Source organism: Mirounga leonina, unplaced genomic scaffold, assembly GCF_011800145.1.
Source record: "Mirounga leonina isolate KUSES-001 unplaced genomic scaffold, KU_Mleo_1.0 Mir_165, whole genome shotgun sequence".
In the NCBI taxonomy this organism is placed as follows: Eukaryota; Metazoa; Chordata; class Mammalia; order Carnivora; family Phocidae; genus Mirounga; species Mirounga leonina.
In genome coordinates this window covers 71348623-71368884 of record NW_023270415.1, presented here as the reverse complement: position 1 = coordinate 71368884, position 20262 = coordinate 71348623, and the positions used below count along the sequence as shown (strand labels likewise).

Below are 20262 nucleotides of genomic sequence, written 5' to 3'. Positions count from 1 at the left end.
AGATCACACCCAGGAAGCTCCCAGGAGGGTTACAAATCCTTATACATGCTGCAACAGGATCAACATCTAAAACATTATTCTAAGTGAAAGAAGCCCGACGTGGAAGGCCCCATATTGTATGATTCCGTTTAAATGAAATGCCCCGAAAGGCAAGTCCACTGAGACAGAAAGCATTGTTTGCTAGGGCAAGGGGGGAACTGGGAACCATTGCTAACAGGTGCAGGCTTTCTTCTTGGGGTGACAGCCATGTTCTGGAATTAGATAGTGGGTATACTAAACACCACTGAATTGTACACTTTGAAATGGTGAATTTCACATTGCATGAATTTTTTTTAAGATTTTTTATTTGACACAGAGAGAGTACAAACGGGGAGCAGCAGGGAGAGGGAGAGGGAGAAGCAAGCTCCCTGCTCAGCAGGAAGCCTGATGCAGGGTTCGATCCCAGGACCCTGGGATCATGACCTGAGCTGAAGGCAGACACTTAACCGTCTGAGCCACCCAGGCGCCTCCACATTACATGAATTTTATCTCATTTTTTTTTCATGCTGAAAACAGCAACAAAACAAAAACAAAGATCTATGGCCTCATAAAATTTATATGTAGAAGGTGACAGAACTAAGTCTTGCACGCAGGTCTCTGTAACTCCAGAGTGCATGCTCTTAATATGTCAGAAATCTGAATTTGGTTGAGCCTGGACTTGGGCCTGGACATCCCTGTTTTCAAGACTCTCTCTATATCACTCTCAGCTGGCTCTTTGACCTGAACTGTTGAAATGGATTTGTGGTTAATTAATACTTACACTAATTAACCCCTGTCCCTTTAAGTTTCTTAACTACCACAGGACACACGTAGAGAAAATTTTCTAGGAGAAGATGTCACCCCTGGTTAGCTGGAAATCAGCACCTGAAGCTTGGAAGTAAGCTTTCAAGAGGGGTTGGTGGTTGATGTGTTAAGAAATCACTTCATTTTTCTTAATTTGTTTTATACTTTGATTTGTTTTAAAGAACCATACTCTCTCTGATACTGCAAGGGCAGCCTAACTTTTGAAGATAATACTATGCCCCCAGAGCATTTCAGCCTTTGGCCAAATAGCCCCTCTTTCTAAGCCAAGCAGAATACGTGATTGGGGTAGCAGGGAGATCCTGCTGTCTCTTTCTTTGAAATTAAATTGAAAGCAGAGAGAACATAGTATCCCTTTCCCATCATTGTTTGGACGGAGTAAGGGGGAAGTGCATAGCAACTTTCTCAGGTTAGAGAAGACTGTGCCTCCCTCCGAGGAGGGTGTGTGTGTTCTCCCTGGTGGACGGGTGACTGTGCTCACACTCACGAGCCTGCACTCGGCAGCTGTGGGTGTGTCACAGGCTGTCAGGATAAACATGGAGGGCCTTCTGCCTATCAGTTGGCAGCTTACATTTTTCTGGCACTCTGGGTCATTAAAATATGGTCGTTTTTCTTTCAAGCTGCTTTTTTAGGAAGCGAAGTCAATGCAGCTGTGTCTCTAAGGTTAGAAATAATGAGGCTCATTTTGCTGGCCTGTGGCCATTGTGTATTGAACTGCTTCTCTGTGCGTGGCATTTAAGAACATTCTCGAAGTGCTCACAAGAACTCCCCACAGTACATGGGATCATCTCCGTTTCCTGCATAAGGACACGGAGGCGCAGGGATTCGGAGATTATGCTCTTACTCAGCGGGAGAGCCAGGATTTGGACCCAGATCAGCCTGATGTGTTTAACTACCTGTGCTCCAGAGCTGGGAATGCTTACACTCAAATCCCAGCTCTGCACTGAATGACTGGATGACCCCCAGTAAACGACTGGACCTCACTGGCCCTCAGTTACCTTGTCTGGTACAGGTTAATAATAACTATCTATTTTGTTGGCTTCTAATGGAGACTTAAGGAAAGGAATACTTAATTGTGCATAATAGTGAGTGACTGGCACAGAATAAATAGTTACGTGCCAGTTGTCCTTATTATTACTGTTAATCATCATCTATTTTCCAAGGATCTCATTATATTTCAGTAATGTACAGAGAAGGCGGCCAAGGGACAAGTGGGTGTCAGAGACATAATGTTGCCTTCCGCGGGGAAGGCTCCCACGTTCAGGTTGAGTGGCAGGTAATCACAACTGACATTTGTGCTTCCCTTTCCAATTACAGAACACTTTTATCTGTAGTAGTTCATCTGCCTCTCCTGGAAGCCAGAAAACATCCACCTTTGGGGATGATCATGCTCATTTTCAGACAGGGTCAGTAGCCTGCCCAAGGTTGTATGTACGGTGAGATTGAGAGCCAAAACGTCATATGCTTTTGACTCCAAAGTTCATGCATTTCCAGTGAACCAGAGCCAGTGAACTGGAGGGAGGAGACAGGGAACAGAGAGGCAAGCCCGCCACCCTCAGTGAAATGTTGTGGCAGGTGATGTGTGACCGTGACTCTGAGTCCCACCCAGCTCGTGGCTGAGACTGACCCCTCAAGGAGGGGACAGTCGGGCACAGAGGGGAGGGGTCACCAGACCGACGGTGCGGTCAACAGCACGTCGGCCTTTGCTTACTGATGACTGTGTTACTAATGTCAAGACGGTTTTGTTCTCCCTGCATCCGGTCCCCTCTGCCTCCTATTCCTGTTTCTCACCAAAACCCAGAAGTGAGCCCTAGCGTAACTTTCTGAGAGGGCCTCAGCTCAACCTTCTCCTTCTAGACGAAATGTTGGTTCTTTTCTATAATTTTGTTTTGCCTAATGTCTGAATATATGATGTGTTTTAGAAAATGAAGTTAACAAAAGAAAACCTATAATCGCACTCAGAAGATTACTGGATTTATGTATATGATTTGTTTGTAACAATTGAGTCATATTGTAGATTAAAATGATTTCTCATTCTATTAATTTTTCTTAGTCTGTGTAATGTTCTGGAGAATTCAGATGTAGGAAAACAGACTTGTTGGGGTCTTTCTTCAGCCTTTTAATCGGTAGGAATTTGTCCCCCTTCCAGCTTGCTTTCACCTCCTGATAAATAACTTGTCATTTTTATCAGTGCCTTCCTTCTCCTTAAAATGTGTGTGTTTTATACCATTCCTGTGTGCTATTCAACTCTTGAGTTCGCTTATTCAGTTTGCCCAGTAGAACTTCCTGCCATGATGGAAACGGTGGTATTCTCTACTGTCTAACACGGTACCCACTGGCCACATGTAGTTGCTCTGGCTAGTGAGACTTTAGGAACTGAATTTTTTACATTAATTTTAATTAAATTAGCTGCTGGTGGCTACCCCCTTGGAAAACACAAATCTAAAGCATTGTCATTTAAGGTCACCTTTAAAAAAAAAAAAAAAGATTAAATTTCCTTCATGTTGAAAGTGAAGCTGAAACACAAACTTATCTGCAGCGAATCTCTTATCCCTCGGGGAAGGACATGACTCCTTCTGTGATAAATTCAGCAGTCCAGGAAGGGAGCTAACATGTGCTGAGCATGTCCTAACGACTCAGCACCTTGCGGAGCGAGTTCATACGTGTTAGCCGTGTTACCCGCCCCACGGAATACAGTTATCACGAGAAGTGACTCACCAGAGAACCACTGTTAGAAATCCTCCAGCACAGATTCTAAGCCAGAAGCCTCTGACCCTAAAGCCCTTTTTCTGTTGTAAGGAGTCCTGATAGCATTTACCTTACACTGATGTGTTCTACCTTCAGACCCTTTCTCCAGAAATTACTTGAGTATCAGAGATCAGAAGTGGTTTTGCTGTGATTGACTTTGTAGCCATACCTCTGCCTCTTCCACAGACATTTTCCCTCATGTAGATGAGGCTGGTTCAGGTTGATGTTCATGAATGGCCTACTCTGGACAGCGCGGCCCGCTGCTCGAGGGCTGGCATTAGGCCTGGGCACAAGCCCGTGCTAGAAAATGCCATCCCCTGGATTGGCAGGCCAGGGCAAGCTGCTGTGGGAGGCAGCAACGAACGGAGTTACAGTAGAAGCGTAGTGGGGAAAGGCATTTCAGCAAGAGGGAACAGCAGAAGCAAAGGCCAGGGAGAACTGGGAAAAAAAATGTAGCATGGCCGGAACCCACATTTTTTCAAAGAAGATGGTAGGAGATAAAACCAGAAAGCTATTCAGGGTCCGGAACATAAATTGTATTCAGTTCCAAACTGAGAAGTTTAACCTTCATTCCGATGGGCAGTGGTGAACAGCTGAATGTTAGAAGAGTTTAAATGTAGCTCTCAAGTTAAATGGTTAACCAAAAAGCCCTCCTTTCTCCCATTCCTCTGGTGAAAGACTTTCTGATTTTAGTAAGGGTTCTCAGCTGAAGATGTCAACCTTAAAAAATTCTCGAACATGTGGGGGATTTCAGTATTCACTGTTGGAGGGCCAGTTTGTCCACATTGATTGTCCACGTTAAGCTTAATTATATATGTAGATATGAATCCTAAGATGTGCCCTAAAACTTCTTGATAGTGCTGCATCCTTATCATTCACTGACATCTGCCTGGTGCTGGACCCACTGCGATCCTGAGATGAGACCGTCCTTATCCTCAAGGATCTCATTCTTTTGTGGGGAAAGAGCAGTAGATGTGGGGCAGGGCTAGAGAAGCCTCCAAGAGGAGAGAGAACATTACAAACACTGAAACAAGTGAAACTCCTGGGTGGAGGGGTCAGACAGGAAATCTCTTTGCTTGGTCATCACAAGCAGGGGTGTCCGAATCAAAGCCTGGCCCTGAATCCCAGTTTTGCCACTTACTAGTCATGTGAGCAAGTGATGTGCTCACCCTGTGCCTCAGTTTATCCTCTGAAAAGGAGATGAGATTGAAGTGCTTGGGAACTCATTCGGGTTGTTGTTGGGGGTGAATGAAATAACTCACATGAAATGCAAGCACGCTTAGCTTGTTGTGCATGCTCGGCTCTTTGTCAGTACTGATTCTTAGGGTGAAATGGCGCGATCTGGCTGTGCACACGGCAGGATAGCATCGATCTGACTTCTGTGTTTCAAGCATGTTCCCCAGGGGTCTTTGGGGAACTGAAAGGTGGCTAACTGTCCTGCAGCCTTTGTTTCTAGAAAAGTCTCCCCTCTCCTTAAAGCGTCTAATTCATCCTCATGATACTACACCAGTTAAGCTGTGTGTCTCTCTCTCTCGAATTCAAATACGGCACAACCAGGAGGACTGTTTCTATGAATAGATGGGTATGCACATGAAATCGCTGTGTTGGGACCACAGCTGTAATTTGCACTGTCTACGTGAGAGCTGCTAACACGTGTCAGATGGTGCCCGTAATCTGTTTGTTGGTGCATCTTTATAAAATACTGGAATTCGTTTTTAAGTGTTTTGTGTAGCTATGTGGGCAGAGAGTAAATATATTAGTATTTTCAGATTTTATAGGTGACTAGGGTTCATTTCTTTTTTATGCTTCTGGTAAATCTCTGATGTTCTCCATCATAGTTTTTTTCAAGATGGCTTGAAAACGGCTGATAAATTGAAACAGTACATCGAAAAACTGGCTGCTGATTTATATAATGTAAGTATTTTATAAAATGCATGCGTTTTAAGTTGCTTTTATAGATAAATATCAGTAAATTTGAAATCTGGATTAGAAGAGCTTTAAAGAAAAGCAGGGGTACGTGATCTGTCAGTATAAACCTGTGCAGGTAAGCTTTCAGTTTAACTCAGAAGACCTTGATGGTCAGATATCCTAGAGTACATTTTTGGGACATAGGAGGAATGAGGGTATGTAACCATCGATTCTAGATGGCTGTCCATTGGGGTCCAGTAGCATCACCTGTGAGTGCCTTGCAGTCTGGCACTTGTAGAAAGAATGTTTGACCCTGAAGGACAAAACTTGATTGTCTTGGGGTAGGCAGGTTTATGATTTCTTTTTTTTTGGTTTTGTCAGATATCTGGATTTTGCGTATATATCTTTAAAAACACATAGCTGTATATTTTTTCCGATTGTCTTTTTTTTTTTTTAAGATTTTACTTATTTGAGAGAGGGAAAGAGTGCGCTAGTGGGGACGGGTGGGGGGCAGAGGGAGAAGCAGGCTCCCTGCTGAACAGGGAGCCTGATGCAGGGCTCGATCCCAGGACCCTGGGATCATGACCTGAGCTGAAGGCAGACACTCATCTGACTGAGCCACCCAGGTGACCGCCCCCCGCCACCGCCGTCGTCTTTTAATAGTTAACATGATTCAGGTTGTAATAAGTTTCAGCTGATTAAAAAAAGCAGCACCAGTGCCAAACCCTCGGGTGCCACCGTGTAAACATTCATATATACCTTAGCCCATTGGGTTCTGGTCCTTTTTCACGCTTTCTTCTGGCCCATTTAACCACATTATGGGATTCCTATTACCGCCCTTTGAAAAACCAGAAGCAAGTGACCCAGTGTTATTTCTAAACTGTGTTTAAAATGGTACTTCAGAGCTAATTGTCTTGCCTAGATGTATTATTTAATAAGAAGTCCTGTTGCATTAAGACACTAATTTCAAAACTCACTGGTACTTTCATAAGATGAGAAAATTCTGCCTTTCATGTAAGAAAATGAGACCATGTAAAAGACTTTAATAAAGAAATCAACTATATAATTGAATTGTTTGATGACTGGTATATTTGGGTGAATTAAACTCTGCTCATGTATAAAAGATACGTGATGAAAGTCCTGTTTTTCCGTCACAGATAAAACAGACCCAGGATGAAGAAAAGAAACAGCTAACCGCGCTCCGAGACTTAATAAAATCCTCTCTTCAACTTGATCAGAAAGAAGTAGGTGATCTGTATGTTTCCAGCAGAAGTGAGGCAGCCTGGGAGGGCCTTTGTGTTTCCTGGTCTGCAGAATAGGCGTGTCACCAGCTTCCTGCCACCGTGGTTGTGGGGACAAACGAGATAGAAGATACAAGTGTATACCTATTGCATCGCCCCATGTAGCGACTGTCCTTTATTTCCCTTGCCATCCTTGTACAAAAGATGTTCTTAACACCAGAGCTACAATTCCAGGACCCTAGGTTTGCCATTCCGGCTTCGAAGACCTGTACTTCCAAAGTGCTGCGTCCTCTCAGGGTAGAGTGCACACCCATGTCCTCTTTAGGTCATCTCTGTCTTTCTGGGCAGCCAGAGGGGGGTTGATCCTCTAGAATCCTCTAGAATCATCATCTAGTAGAGAGCAGGCCAGCCATACAAACCAGCAGTCATACCCTAAGCGGTATTGGTGCCATAAGAGATCTGCTGGGAAGGGGCGTGCCTGCAGAGGGGGGACGCTGAGAGGACTCTGAGATGGAAGCTGTCTGAAATAGTCAGCAGTTGCCCCCCGCACTTTGGGGGCAAAAAGGGCAGAAGATTGAGAGATAGGGTTTCTGAGGTGGAAACTCAGGCCTAGTGATAGATGACCTTGAATACACACAACAGGGTATGGACTTCATGCCAAGGGTAAACTAAACAGTGAGCTCTGTTTGTTAGTAGGGGAGGGTTAAAATTTGCCTGTTTATATTAGGAAGTTATCATGCATTGAATTTAAGTGCAGTAGCTCAATGCAGTATTTAATAATAACCACATAAAATAGAGCCTTTTTTTATATTGTCATTTCCTCATGATATCACCTCACAATGGCAAACTGTACATTCCTACAATTTCTGAAGGGGTTCATGAGTCCAAAACAAAAACAAGGCAACCCTCCTCAAACGTGGAAGCCCTGCACCAGCAACCCTCACCCTTTAAAGCAACCCAGAAGGTTCTCTTCACTGAGTGAAGATAGCCCTCTGGGTTTTCATCGAGTGGGAGAAGTCTACAGCCCTTTTACCCTGGGCACCTGTGGACGGGAAGTAGGCACCTGTGTGTTTGGAGGCCTCTTTTGAAGGTGCTTATTACTGGCATACAAATCCTAGGAGAGGTGGTCCCCTTGAATGATTTCTCTGTGTAAGAGCAATAGAAAGACTCAAATGGAGGGTAAGAAGTAGATTGCTGTTTAGGCAGAAAATTGCGAGGTTTTGTACTTACCGAAATGTACTTAACCACTTCCTACCTTTGCTTTGTCGTACAGTAACACTTCCTTCCTGTATATGGAAGCTTTCTTGGGGGGGTGGGGGGAGACTGTTGCAGTCCCTTTCTGTTTTGCATAAAGACTGATGTAATCTGCTCCCAGGAGCTAAAGAACAAAGTTGCATTTATAAGCCAAAAGAGTACATACGCGATAAAATGCGCATGATTTGATTTAAAGCCACCCCAAATTAATAAACGATGCATGTTCATTAGCACCATGTCCAGAGTATTTTACAAGTAAAACTGATCTTTCACAGCACGCTTATCCCATTCCCATGCTGTTTATCATCTCTCATTGCAAAATACGGTTAGTAGGTAATGATTTCTAATGACTCAAATAAGAAAGGAGACTGTCCACCATAGAGTTCTTACCATAGCACTACTATTCGAGAAGAGTGTAAACTAACCTGATAAATGACCTGAGAAATTAAAAGCACCCAGCAAATTATTTAACCTCTTCACCCCCACCAGGTTCTAACTTGACTCTTTTAAAGGAAGCTCCAAGAATTTGAGCTGTCAGTAGGATCCCCAGATTTTTGATGGACTTGTTTTTTCTTGTCAAAATTCTTCCTTGACTTCTGGCAGATGTTCTACGAAATTAATTATCTTAAGCTTTTATAATAGCCTAACGTCCCAAGAGAACTGTTTGCTACATAACTATATTTAGGGTTGAAAATATTTTAAATAATGATGCCCATAAATCTATCCCCAAATTCCAGCGTTTTGTTTGAGTCTCTCTCAATTTCCCATCATAGTGTGGTTTGCAAGGTGTTTGACAGATTCTGTGTTTGCTCATCTCTCTCTCTGCAGTATCTGACACACTGTCTGGCACCCAAAAGCTACTCAATAAATATTTAGTTAGATAAAAAAGAAAAAATCCTTTGCCCACACCATGTATCCCTTACATGAGAGATTTGAAGCTTATGTCGTAGAGGTTAGTTTTAGGTTGGATACCACAAGTACTTATAATCCTGTAAATCAGTGAGTGTTTGCGTGCAGTTTAAAAAGATTTAAGATTTTACTCCTTAATAATGCATTTTATATGTTAATAGAGTTTTCTAAGAAGAAAGAAGGTAATTTGTCCATACTGCTAATAGAGAATAAGGAACTGAACTAAAAAAATGACACCATAGTTTCATTCTGTAGTTTACATTCTTGGCTCACATTATGGAATTTCTCCAAGGTTTTATTTTAAGTTCATTGTGTAAGTTTACTTTTACATTTTTTGCCTGAATGAATTTCTCAACTTGCATTTCTCTTTCCTGAAAACATGTTTAATTTTTATTATGCTATCAAAGGATTCAGAACCTGTTTCATTCCTTCCATCGTGTTTTGTTAATAATCATGAGTGTTAATTCTCCATGATTTATTTTCTCAAAAAAGAAAACCCTCTTTTCGTTTGTCTAGAGTTCCCTGCAAAGCAAGCTGAATGGCCATCATTTCTCAAAGTGCAGAAATAATTATTTGTAGGGCTACTTTAACGCCATAGAACTCATCGGTAATTAATGTAGGGTTGTCAATACTATATTTCTGAAACGTGCTGCTTCCTTCCTGCTCAGCTTAATGGAGTAGGCTTCTGAGGTCAGAGCCTGGAGATCAGCCACTTCATTCACCTTTAAAAGCATATTTGCCTGATGGAAAACAAGGTCCACTCAGGTTGTTATTCAGAATTTAAAGTTTATGTGGGCTAGTAATAAATATATGAAAAGAGTGTCTCAGAGGCATAGTTGCAGAATGTAATATTTTTCATAAGTTATTAACATCAAAATCCTTGCATTACAAAAGATAAAAGTACTCTTATTTTTAAAACTTGGGTTTTATTTGAAGGATTAGCAAACAGGCTAATGCATAGTTCTAAAGCATTCAGACCAACCTAGAAATTACATGGGCAGACAAAGAGCAGTTTCGTTCAATGGAAGGCACTCCAAGGAACAGAGTTATGCTTTTAATAAGAATTTTTATCCAGGGAGATTGCAGATTTTGTTTTTAATGTTCTGGGGAGGTATAGAAATGGCAGCGATCCCTGACTCCATATCCAGAGTTGAGTGGTTTTCGTGTGATGTCATCGGGTGGATGCAGAAAGCTCCGTGGATTTCATTTATCCCGGCCCCTTGTTCCATCCCATGCCTCAGCTCTCCACCACCCGACCTAATTTTCCATCCTGATTGTTCTGTATTAGTATTATGGACACATTGCCACCTCCTTCAAGAAAACCCTGTGTGTCACTGCTGTTGTTGGGGGTCTCATGGCAGCGCGGGTGGTGGAGGGCTGCCCTCCTTGCCCATCTGATCTGTAGTACGGTCCTGCGGTCATAGCTCTGTCCAGAAAGCCTGAAAGCATCCATGAGGGAGGACTTGGGATTCAAGTTACTATGAGCAAGGCTATGGGCCCTGATTAAAAGTAAATCCATAGAAGTATTTCTAAAGAGATGCCTAAACCCCAGCGCACTCCTGCCCCTCCCCAGGTGATTGAAATGGTGCCATTAGCTGTTCCAGCTGGAGGGAGTCTGGCCAGTTATAGACAAATGACTCAGATTAAGGAAATGACTAGTCTAAGCTCCTCAGGGTGAGCCTCCTTGCCTGGTAGAGCAAGCATTCAGCACTCTGTTACCTTCACCAGGGAGCAGAAGGATGCGTGGTCAGTGTATGAGCACCCACCTCAGGGACAGGGGCCATGCCCCGCTGTGTCCTCGCTGTCTTCCCGGTACCTACCATTTGGGTGTTCAGGACATCGTTTTGAACGCAGAACTCATCACATTCGTGGAATAACCTCACAAAGGTGTGCCATCCTAGAGCTCTTCCTTCGGCTGTTATTAATATTCATTTGCTATTGTCTGGTCCAGAAGGATCCCGAATGCCACAGAGAGGCCACCCTGACCTTAAAGGGATCTCATACATAGGCCATCAGTACATAATTAGGGGCTAAGTTCACTTCTGGTTCTTCTTCATCACATTGCAGGTGTTGCTTCTGAACTGGATATTTTTGTTATGTTCTCTCTGCTTGGAAAACTAAAAAATAATCCTACAATTTTTGGTTCTTTTTAGATTTTCTAAAATAATTTGGGTTTCACTGGGGTGTTGATTCCCTAAACACACACTTTGAAGTTTGTCACCCATTTTTATCTTGATGAAATGTGTACCTCATGCAGGTTTTTCTTCTGGTTTCATTTAAATAACCTGAGTAAAACTTGACAAATGTAAAGATGTTTTATTGTCCCATCCCCTGAAGTTTATGTGATTCCGAAGGTGGCATGTGTTCTGGCTTTAATTATCTTTACAGTGGTGTTTTCTCTGTGTTATAAAAAGTGCTTTTAAATCATGCGTGATGACTATCAATGAAATTAACTATGTTTTCAAATGTTCTGCCTTTTTTCTCTGTTGCTTTTGCCCTTCCTGATCGAAGTCTAGGAGAGTAAGTCAACACTTTCTGTGAGAATGTATTGTCCTACTTCTGTGTCTAAACCCCATGTTCTCATTCTACAGTTCAGTGTTGTTGGTCTGTTTCGTACATTTTCAAAGTGTAATGGCTGAATCTGATCATGCAGTCTCTAGAAACGATGGGGAAGTATCAGCAGAGTGCCTCCAGCTGGTTTGCATCTGTCTTGTTCTGTGGGTCCTGGTCACCCTTTTACCACATTATAACACACTTCTCACCACCAGAGAATCATCGCTTTTAATTAAAAGCATGTTTAACAGCTTATTTTACGGAGCCCCTGTTGGTTACAAACCAAGAATTTCTAACAGTTCCCAGTACCTCGCTCAGAAGGTACACTTTGTATTGTGAATATTTTAGCAAAATATGTGGAGGGAGAAAAGGTGGACCTAAGGGAAGAGCTCATTCGGGTTGCATGCACTTTGTTTGTGAGCCACTTGGGTTTTCCTGCCCTCCTGTACCGCCCGTGCAACCTGGTTCAGTCCCACGATGCTCTGTCACCAGTGTGTTGTTGGAAGCGGAGCTGGGGTTCCAAACTAGAAACAGGAGTTCTTGGACCTGCCTGTGACTCTGGTGGTTGTTTCCCTGCCCAGTTTCCTCTGATACAGGCAAGGACCTGAGGGCTCTTAAAGTTCCATAATTCTCTTTGCCCCAGACCCGTGGACAGAGGCTCAATGGCAGAATAGAGGCAAAGACTCGAGAAGTATGTCCAGCATCGGTCTGATCTGTGGCTTCTCCTTTCTAGGATTCCCAGAGCCGGCAAGGAGGGTACAGCATGCACCAGCTGCAGGGCAATAAGGAGTACGGCAGTGAGAAGAAGGGCTACCTGCTGAAGAAGAGCGATGGGTATGCGTAAGGCCAGCCCGCTGTCCCTGCGTGCTTAGCACTTCCTGGTGTTAGCAACCTCGGAACTTTTCCCACACTTCAGGATTTTCTAATGTGCTAGCTTCCGACCGTGAGCGCACTGGTTTCCCTCAGCTGCTTTAACCTGCTGTCTTTCCAAGAAGCAGTCACTGTCCCGTGGTCCCTAAATGGCACCGAGGACTTGCAGCCTGCCATTTTAGGAAGGCAGGTGCTGAGCGGAACGTGAAGCAAGCAGGTGGCTTGCGGACTTGAGGCTCACCCACCTCTCTGCTTTGATTCATCCGCCCTTTTCTCTGCTGGGGTGCCCACCTGGCCGCCCAAACCCAGCTTTGGGAGTCAACCTTGAGTCCTCTCCTTCCTCTTATATCACAGCCACTGTCACGACAAGCTCTTCATTTCTAACAGGACATGATGCCTTTCTTGACCTTTCTGCTGCCCTGCCCTGGGAGGAGCCACTGCTCCTCGGAATATCTGAGTAGCCTCTCTCTGTCCCTCTCCTCTGTTGCATCTCCACACAGCGCCCAGAGTAGCCTTGAAGAAACGTAAAGCACGCCAGGTCATTCCCATGCTTGAAGTGCACACAGGGTCTCAGCCCTGCTTCTTCTCCAGGCTCGTCCTCCCCTGGCCCCGCCACACCGGCTTCTTTCCATTGCTCCACCAGGGATTCTGCTTTACATACATAAGGAGAATCTTTTTTTTTTTTTTTAATTTTATTTATTTATTTGACAGCAAGAGAGGGAATACAAGCAGGGGGAGTGGGAGAGGAAGAAGCAGGCTTCCCGCTGAGCAGGGAGTCCAATGCGGGGCTCGATCCCAGGACTCTGGGATCGTGACCTGAGCCGAACACAGACGCTGAACGACTGAGCCACCCAGGCGCCCCACATAAGGAGAATCTTAGTTACTTGCTTTACTAACTGTCCTTCTTTTTGAAAGAAAGCTTCTTATTTTCTGATGGCTTGTGGATATGCACTCCTTTACTTTATCTAAGACATAGACATTTTTTTATTTCTTTGTTAAAATTGCAACTTCTAGGGGTGCCTGGGTAGCTCAGTTGTTAAGCGTCTGCCTTCGGCTCAGGTCATGATCCCAGCGTCCTGGGATCGAGCCCTGCATCGGGCTCCCTGCTCCGCGGGAAGCCTGCTTCTCCCTCTCCCACTCCCCCTGCTTGTGTTCCCTTTCTCGCTGTCTCTCTCTGTCAAATAAATAAAAAAAATCTTAAAAAAAATAAAATAATAAAATTGCAGCTTCTATAAATTACAGTCCTAAATTTCTGATCACTGTCAGTTTTGCTTATTCTACTCATGCATCCAACAGGTGTCTTTTGGGAGTTCTAGTGTAGGTCAAGCACTGTTAGAGACACTTGGGTACATAACATTGAACAAGAAAGATAAGGAAGTCCTTAGCCTCATAGGGCTTACATTCTGAGTCGGGAGACAGACAGTAAAGAAGGGACTATGTGGGAGATCAGATGGTAACAAGTGCTATGGAGGAAGATAGAGCAAGGCAGGGGCCTCGGGGCCTGTAGGAGTGGTCCTTGCAGTCATGCAGGGCGGTCAGGGAAGACTTTAGTGAGGAGATGTTTGAGCAAAGACTTGCAGGAAGTGAGGAGATCATCTACAGAGATCTGCAGAGATGGCCAGGAACCTGCTTCCCTTTGTGATACACACAGGAGTTAGGCATAGCTGGGACTGAGTGAGGAGCTGGGGGTCATAGGGGACAAGGTGAGAGGGGGCAGAACACCAAGCCAGGAGGGCTTTGGAAGCCCCTGAGTGGAGATGGGCGTCATTGGAGGGTTTTAAGCAGAGGAATGCCGTAGTTGGACTCATTTGAAAGGCTCTCTGGCTGCTGGGCTCAGAATGGCTGTGTAGCATGTACGACTAGAAGTGGGAGGCCAGGTCAGAGGTGAACAGGGATCAAGGGAACGGCTGCAGAGGGGGAAGAACGGATCAGAGTCAAGATAGTGCCGGTAGGGCCACCAGGATTTGCAGATATGGGCGTAAGCAAAGAAAAGCATCCTAGCACAGAGCACAGCACCTGGCTCTTAAAGTCAGTGAATGTTGACCATTAAGTCTTGCAAAAAGTAAAAGAAGAAAAGACACACCAGTTACCCAAATCACAGTTTTAAACTGGGCTCTTCTTAACAGACACAGTGACCAGATTGTAGCCCCAATGGCGTGGTATCTAGTGGACATAAATTATTAATCCTGTAGTTTTAACACTACTCACGTAAAGGTACAAGGATTTTCTTGACATTAGAATTGACTGTTTCTAAGTGAAGTGGTTAATACCTAACTGTTCAAGAAAAGTCAGCTGAGTCTTTGGGTAGGTATTGTTTGGTTCAAACCCTAAAATGTTCGGGGAAAGCATCACCTTGTGAGCACATGCTATGTGCCTGCCAGACGCTGGCAGGTACCTCTCATTCTTCTCATTTGACACCTTCGGTAGATGAGGCAACTCATCCAGAGAGATTAAGTTATTCAACTAAGATCCTACAGCGAGTAAGTAAGAAAGCCCAAATTCTAACCTGGGTCTTATGACTTAATGCCGGGGTGTCTCCCCTTTATGTTCCAAAGGGGCATCGCTGCTGTTGGTTGCCCTTGGAGGATACAAGGCATCGGCTGGCATACATTCACACACTTGACTCCGTTCTTCTGGTCTGTTCTTCATTCGTGCACTCATTCCACACACATTTATTTATTTATTATTAGTGTTTCAGGCAGTCTGCTGGATGCTGGAAGGTAAAAGGTCCGTGAGAGGTGGGCCTCACCCTCACCTTGCCTACAGTCTGTTGGGAAGAGATAAGGAAAGCACTGTTGCAAAGGAGGCTGGAAGTCCAGTGGGCTAGCCTCCCATAATTGCACGGGCTGCAGAGGGTGAATAATGATAACCCAGAGGGGCCTGTCAGTGCTGTCTGTGGAAGAGGAAAGAATTGAAATGCTTATACGTGAAGACAGCCTCACTTGCTAATCATGACTACTGATGTGTCATATGATTTTCTCCTAAGGATCAGTTGCTTTAGTAGTTTCTGACCCTAGTTCTGGAATACTCTTTGTCACGTAAAGGACAAGTGTTAAAACTACAGGATTAATAATTTATGTCCACAATTTGGAAAACACTTCAGATTTTTTGTAAGTAATTTAAAAGCTTTATGACCCAAAGGCATTCATCGAGAGGCAAAGGAGTAATTGTTTTACATGTATTTTCTCAAAATAGTCCTAGAGGATGGGCATCATTCTCTTCATGATGCAGATTAGGCAAGCAAGCTTCTGAGAGGTCGGTACCATGAACAAAGTCCCGTGGCTAGTGGGCGCTGGTGTCGGGATTGAAGCCCAAGGAATCAGGCATCAGAGCTGGTACTTGTTTAGTTACATCAGGCCGCCTTCTCATAGTTCCTTTTCTGGAATTCTGAGGTCCGGGCACCGTGTAAGTGGTGTTCTCTCTGGCACTGTCTGAGCAGGTGGTGAAAGTCCTTGCTATGTCCATTCAGGAGCTTTTCAGGCAAGCATCCTTAAAGCTCTCAGTACAGAGAGGGGAAAGCACAGGCGTCCAGGCCGTTTCATAGAAATCTCGGGAATAAAAGCTCTCAGAGTGTTCACAGAGATAGGGCTGTACTTGGGATTGACTTGATTTTGCTCCCTTTTGTCTGGTCACCTGGGGGCACCACATGAGCAATTTCTGTTCGCCAAAAGCTTAATGCTTTTGTGTTACTTTCCTTGTCTTTATTACTAATACAAAAGAATACAGTTTTGTGTTTGGTTTTGTGTTTCCTTAATACGCACGTGAAAAAAACTAATGACCAAAAAAAACCCCAACTGATGACTAACGATTTTACTAAATAAAATGAATAAACTGAGTCGGGACGATATCCTGAAGGTTGACTAATTTGTTAGGTTGGTTGGTGGCTATTTTGAAACATGTTGATAGAGAAAGATGACACTGGTTTGGGCTTTAATGGGTACAGGGGGTGCCTCGCCTATCTCAGCAGGCTTTTACGAGGCTAAGATGGGCTGCAAAACTCCTACAGCATTGGTTACATTAGCCAGATGCAGGTATGATCATGGGACAGGTGTCCTCTCTTGTCAGCCATTTCCCAGTCAGTGATGTAGTTGTAATTTGAGGGCGGTTTATCAGTCGGTAGTTCTGCGTTATGTCCTGAAGATACTAGTGTTTTGAGCGTGGCGTGTTCAATTGACTTCTGCTCAGATGTTATCAGATTCTGATTTCCCACTGTGACCTAGGAGTTACATACACAAGGAGACAACATTATCTGTGCTCAGAGTTGGTTTTAAATTCGTATTGTGGCAGGTTTCTTACAGGACTCATTGAGAGGGGAAAGGAAACACACGATGATATTATTTTAAATGCCCAGGAGAAGCCAGAGCCCCCTCCTCTGATGTTGTCTGTTTCCATGACACCTGAGGGCCCCGAGAAGCCTTCTCCTAGCCAGAGAATCACTGTTCCCTGTACGTGTCTGTTTCTCCATCAAAATGCTCTTGACTAGTACATTTATACCTGCCCACACAAGTGCGAATCCACCACACACAGGCTCACCTGTGCCTCGAGCATCACCAAAAAACTCCCAAGTTGAAATGAGTTCTCTTTGGCTTTTTCCGAGAAGTGTCAGCCTTCCCAAAGGAGAGGTGTACAAGTCACCAGACGTGTTGATCCGTGACCCTGAGCTCCCTTCTGTGTATCCTGAGGCAGCCATACCCTCACCCCTCCTTGCCTGGCAGACATCTTGAGTTACTTTCTTAATTTCTTTAGGTTTAATTTTAATTACAGAAGCAATAGATTAATACAGCCTTCTTGTAGAAGATTCACAGGTATGGTTAAAAACTCTTTAGCACCACCCTGCCACAGGTCTGGGCCTCCTTCCCAGAGCAGAGTACTTTTGTGAGTGTACCATGCTTCTTTCCAGACCTTCTTCTGTGTGTTTGTACATATATTTATATCCCCATAGAAAACTTAGAGCGCCATTTTATACGTGATATACTTTGAGTATTTTTTAACATTACTAGATCTTACCTGAATTATTTTAAAACAGCTTGCTTTTTTCAATCAGCAGTATGCTTTAGAAGGGTATGTCAGCACATACATAGTTACTTGATTTTTAACCTTCAGAATACTCTGTAGTATGAATGTAACTATGATGCATGTATTCATTCTCCTGCTTTTAGATTTCTGTTTCCCACTTCACTGTCAAGAACAGTGCTATAATGAGCATCCTTGTATATGCATACTAGTCTGAACTACCTTCCACCTGGGGTAATAAAATAAAATGTTCTGGGTTTGGTGGGTTTTTTTGGTTTGGGGTCGTTTTGTTGTTACTGTTTTATAATGATTGTCGTACAAAACACGATAGGATTGCATGTCACAGAGTGAACCAGCTACTGCATCAGGTTGTGTTTGATTTGCTCTTCAGGCTCCGGAAGGTGTGGCAGAGGAGGAAGTGTGCGGTCAAGAACGGGATTCTGACCATCTCACATGCCACGGTGAGTGTGTCTGCTCGTTTACCACGGTGCGCCTGTTAGGCCTTTTGGCCCCGTGGACTAGAAAGCAAAAACGTGATGTAACCAGCACTGAAGTTTCCCCCAGGTATGCGTACTGTGTGGATTTGGGTCAGAAAGTGTGGGACCTTCGTTTACAGAGGAGTTGGTCTCCTCTTGTCCTGTGGTGTCCGTCTCATTCTGTTGCCCTCCAGAACGTCTCGTGTTTGTTCTCTTAGACCAAATCAGGAATTCTTTTATCTCATAATCTCGTCTCTTTGGAAAAACTATCAGTGGTTCTGAAAAACCTAGTTTTCTGATTATAAAGATGACAGAGGATGTTCTTTGCATGAAATAATAATTAGGAAATAACATGTGTACAGTATGTCCGTGTTTTTTGTTTGTTACTATTTAAATTACTCAGAAAATCCATCATGATGTTAAAAAATGAAAATGTATATAAGTAAAACAGTGAGATAATAAAATTGCCTCCGTTATGACTCCCCTTTCTTTAGGAATAAAGGCAATTCAGTAGAAAGTGGAAAATAAGTTACTAACACTTATATTCTGTTTTCTCTTCAGGTTATTGTCAGTATATATGCATACATATCTTGCATACTCAGAGTTGCTACTGACAGTCTAGCTAGAATTTTTATGTTTTGTATCACCCATTTTCAACTAGAAGTCGTGTATTGGCAGAATTCATATACTGTCAGAAAAGGTTCAGTCTTGGTGGTAGTCAAGGAATGCACCATAAAATAAGTAATTACTATTTTGCCCTTTTAACACTAGCAAGAAATTACTTTTTATTCTTAAAGATGCAAAGATTAGAATGGAAAATTATCAGGCGGGACTGGAAACAGCTTAGTGTACCAAGAGTCTCTACAAAGGAGCATGCAGTTAAACCCAGCAATCCCCACGTGGAGAGAAGCTCGGGTAAATTTCAGTATCCTGTGCCAAGTGATGTCTTTGAGCTCATGATAAGCAGTTAATTACTAACAGGATGGTAAAAATGAAGGATGAGCATTTATTACATTGGCAGGTTTTCATGATTCACAGTTGAGATTAGATTTCTCTCTGTTGAGCAAGAAGTACCACTTAATAAGCACTTTTTCCTGCCAGACACTTCATAAAATTTATTTCACTTAATCCCTCTATAACCCATGTGGTAATCTGACCTTCGTTTTGCAGATGAAGAAACTAAAGTACAGAGAAGCACAATGACTTGGCTAGTAGCAGGCAGAGCTGGAAATTCAAACTTGGGGGCGCCTGGGTGGCTCAGTTGGAAATTCAAACTTGGGCTTGACCTTACTCCATAGGCCCCTTCCATTCTGCCTCTCTTCCTGCAGAACCCCATCATCGCACTAGACCAGATGCTCTCCAGGGGCATTTACCAGATCCTGTTCGTCTTTCTTTCTTTGTGTCCCACCCCCCGCCACAGACCTTGACGCACGGATGGTAGTCGGTACACACCTGTGGCCAAGACCTTCCTGCTGGAAGATTCTATGCATCTTAACAATTACTGGCCTTTATGGAACTTGAGCAATTACATTATCTCTGTCCCTTGTCCCCTGCAAAACCCTTGGGGTGATTCCTCAGAGGTCCTCAGCTTCCCTCAGCCCAACTGAGATTTTTGTAACTCTCATGCCAGTTGTGACAAGCCACCCATTTGATACTGGAAATCCTGCAGGCGGACTTAGATCAGTTAGTAATTATCTCTGAGGCTGTCTAACAATTACTCATTTATTTAGCAACGTTTCATGAAGCTTCCACTCCAGGTGCTGGACTAGGCATCCCAGATACGTGGAAAATGAGATAACTTTTACCTGCTCATATTTAATTCCATGCACAGTTACCTTATGAAACCGTTCTGACAATCGCAAGAATGTTAGTTACCACCAAGTGAGCTCTTACTGTGCTTTCCGTGCGTTACCATATGTAATTGTTGCCACAACCCACCAGATAGATGCTGTTACTGAGAGACGTGATGTGCCCACGTCACACCTGGTGAATGCTGGGATTTCAGTCTTAAAGAGTCCATGAGTGCTTAATGATCAGTGTTTGCTTGCCAAGCAGGACCTACTCTGCTCCTTATGTTGGTGATTAAAATACTTGGGGAGCTGTATCAGAAGAATTCCAATTACATGATCCAAAATCAGAAACTCTGATGGGAATAGTTAGTATTTATTGGGCATTCTCCATGAGTGGGCCATTCATGGTTCTGAGCACATTACCACAACCCATTTTATGTAGCTTCTGTTGCTCCTACTTGATAGACAATGGAACAGTCTCCATTTCTAAGCCTGTGTTTCTCTCTGTGTGAGTGAAGAGTCCCACCATCTGATTTTTCAAAGGCATTCTCACCATCATCACTACCACCATCACCATCACCACCATCACCATCACCATCACCGCCACCACCACCATCACCACCACTACCATCACCATCATCACCACCATCACCACCACCA

General features: G+C 43.7%; 1 protein-coding gene across 3 annotated transcripts in view; it reads left to right on the top strand.

Annotated features, from left to right (window-relative positions):
* The window catches only part of ASAP1 (ArfGAP with SH3 domain, ankyrin repeat and PH domain 1), a 341917-nt gene that overhangs the window by 250128 nt on the left and 71527 nt on the right, over nt 1-20262 (top strand). For all 3 annotated transcript variants that reach the window (XM_035011956.1, XM_035011955.1, XM_035011957.1), the window contains 4 exons: nt 5427-5502; nt 6654-6740; nt 12187-12287; nt 17728-17797. In XM_035011956.1, the coding sequence (XP_034867847.1) occupies nt 5427-5502; nt 6654-6740; nt 12187-12287; nt 17728-17797 (334 nt within the window). The remainder of the gene's footprint in view (nt 1-5426; nt 5503-6653; nt 6741-12186; nt 12288-17727; nt 17798-20262) is intronic.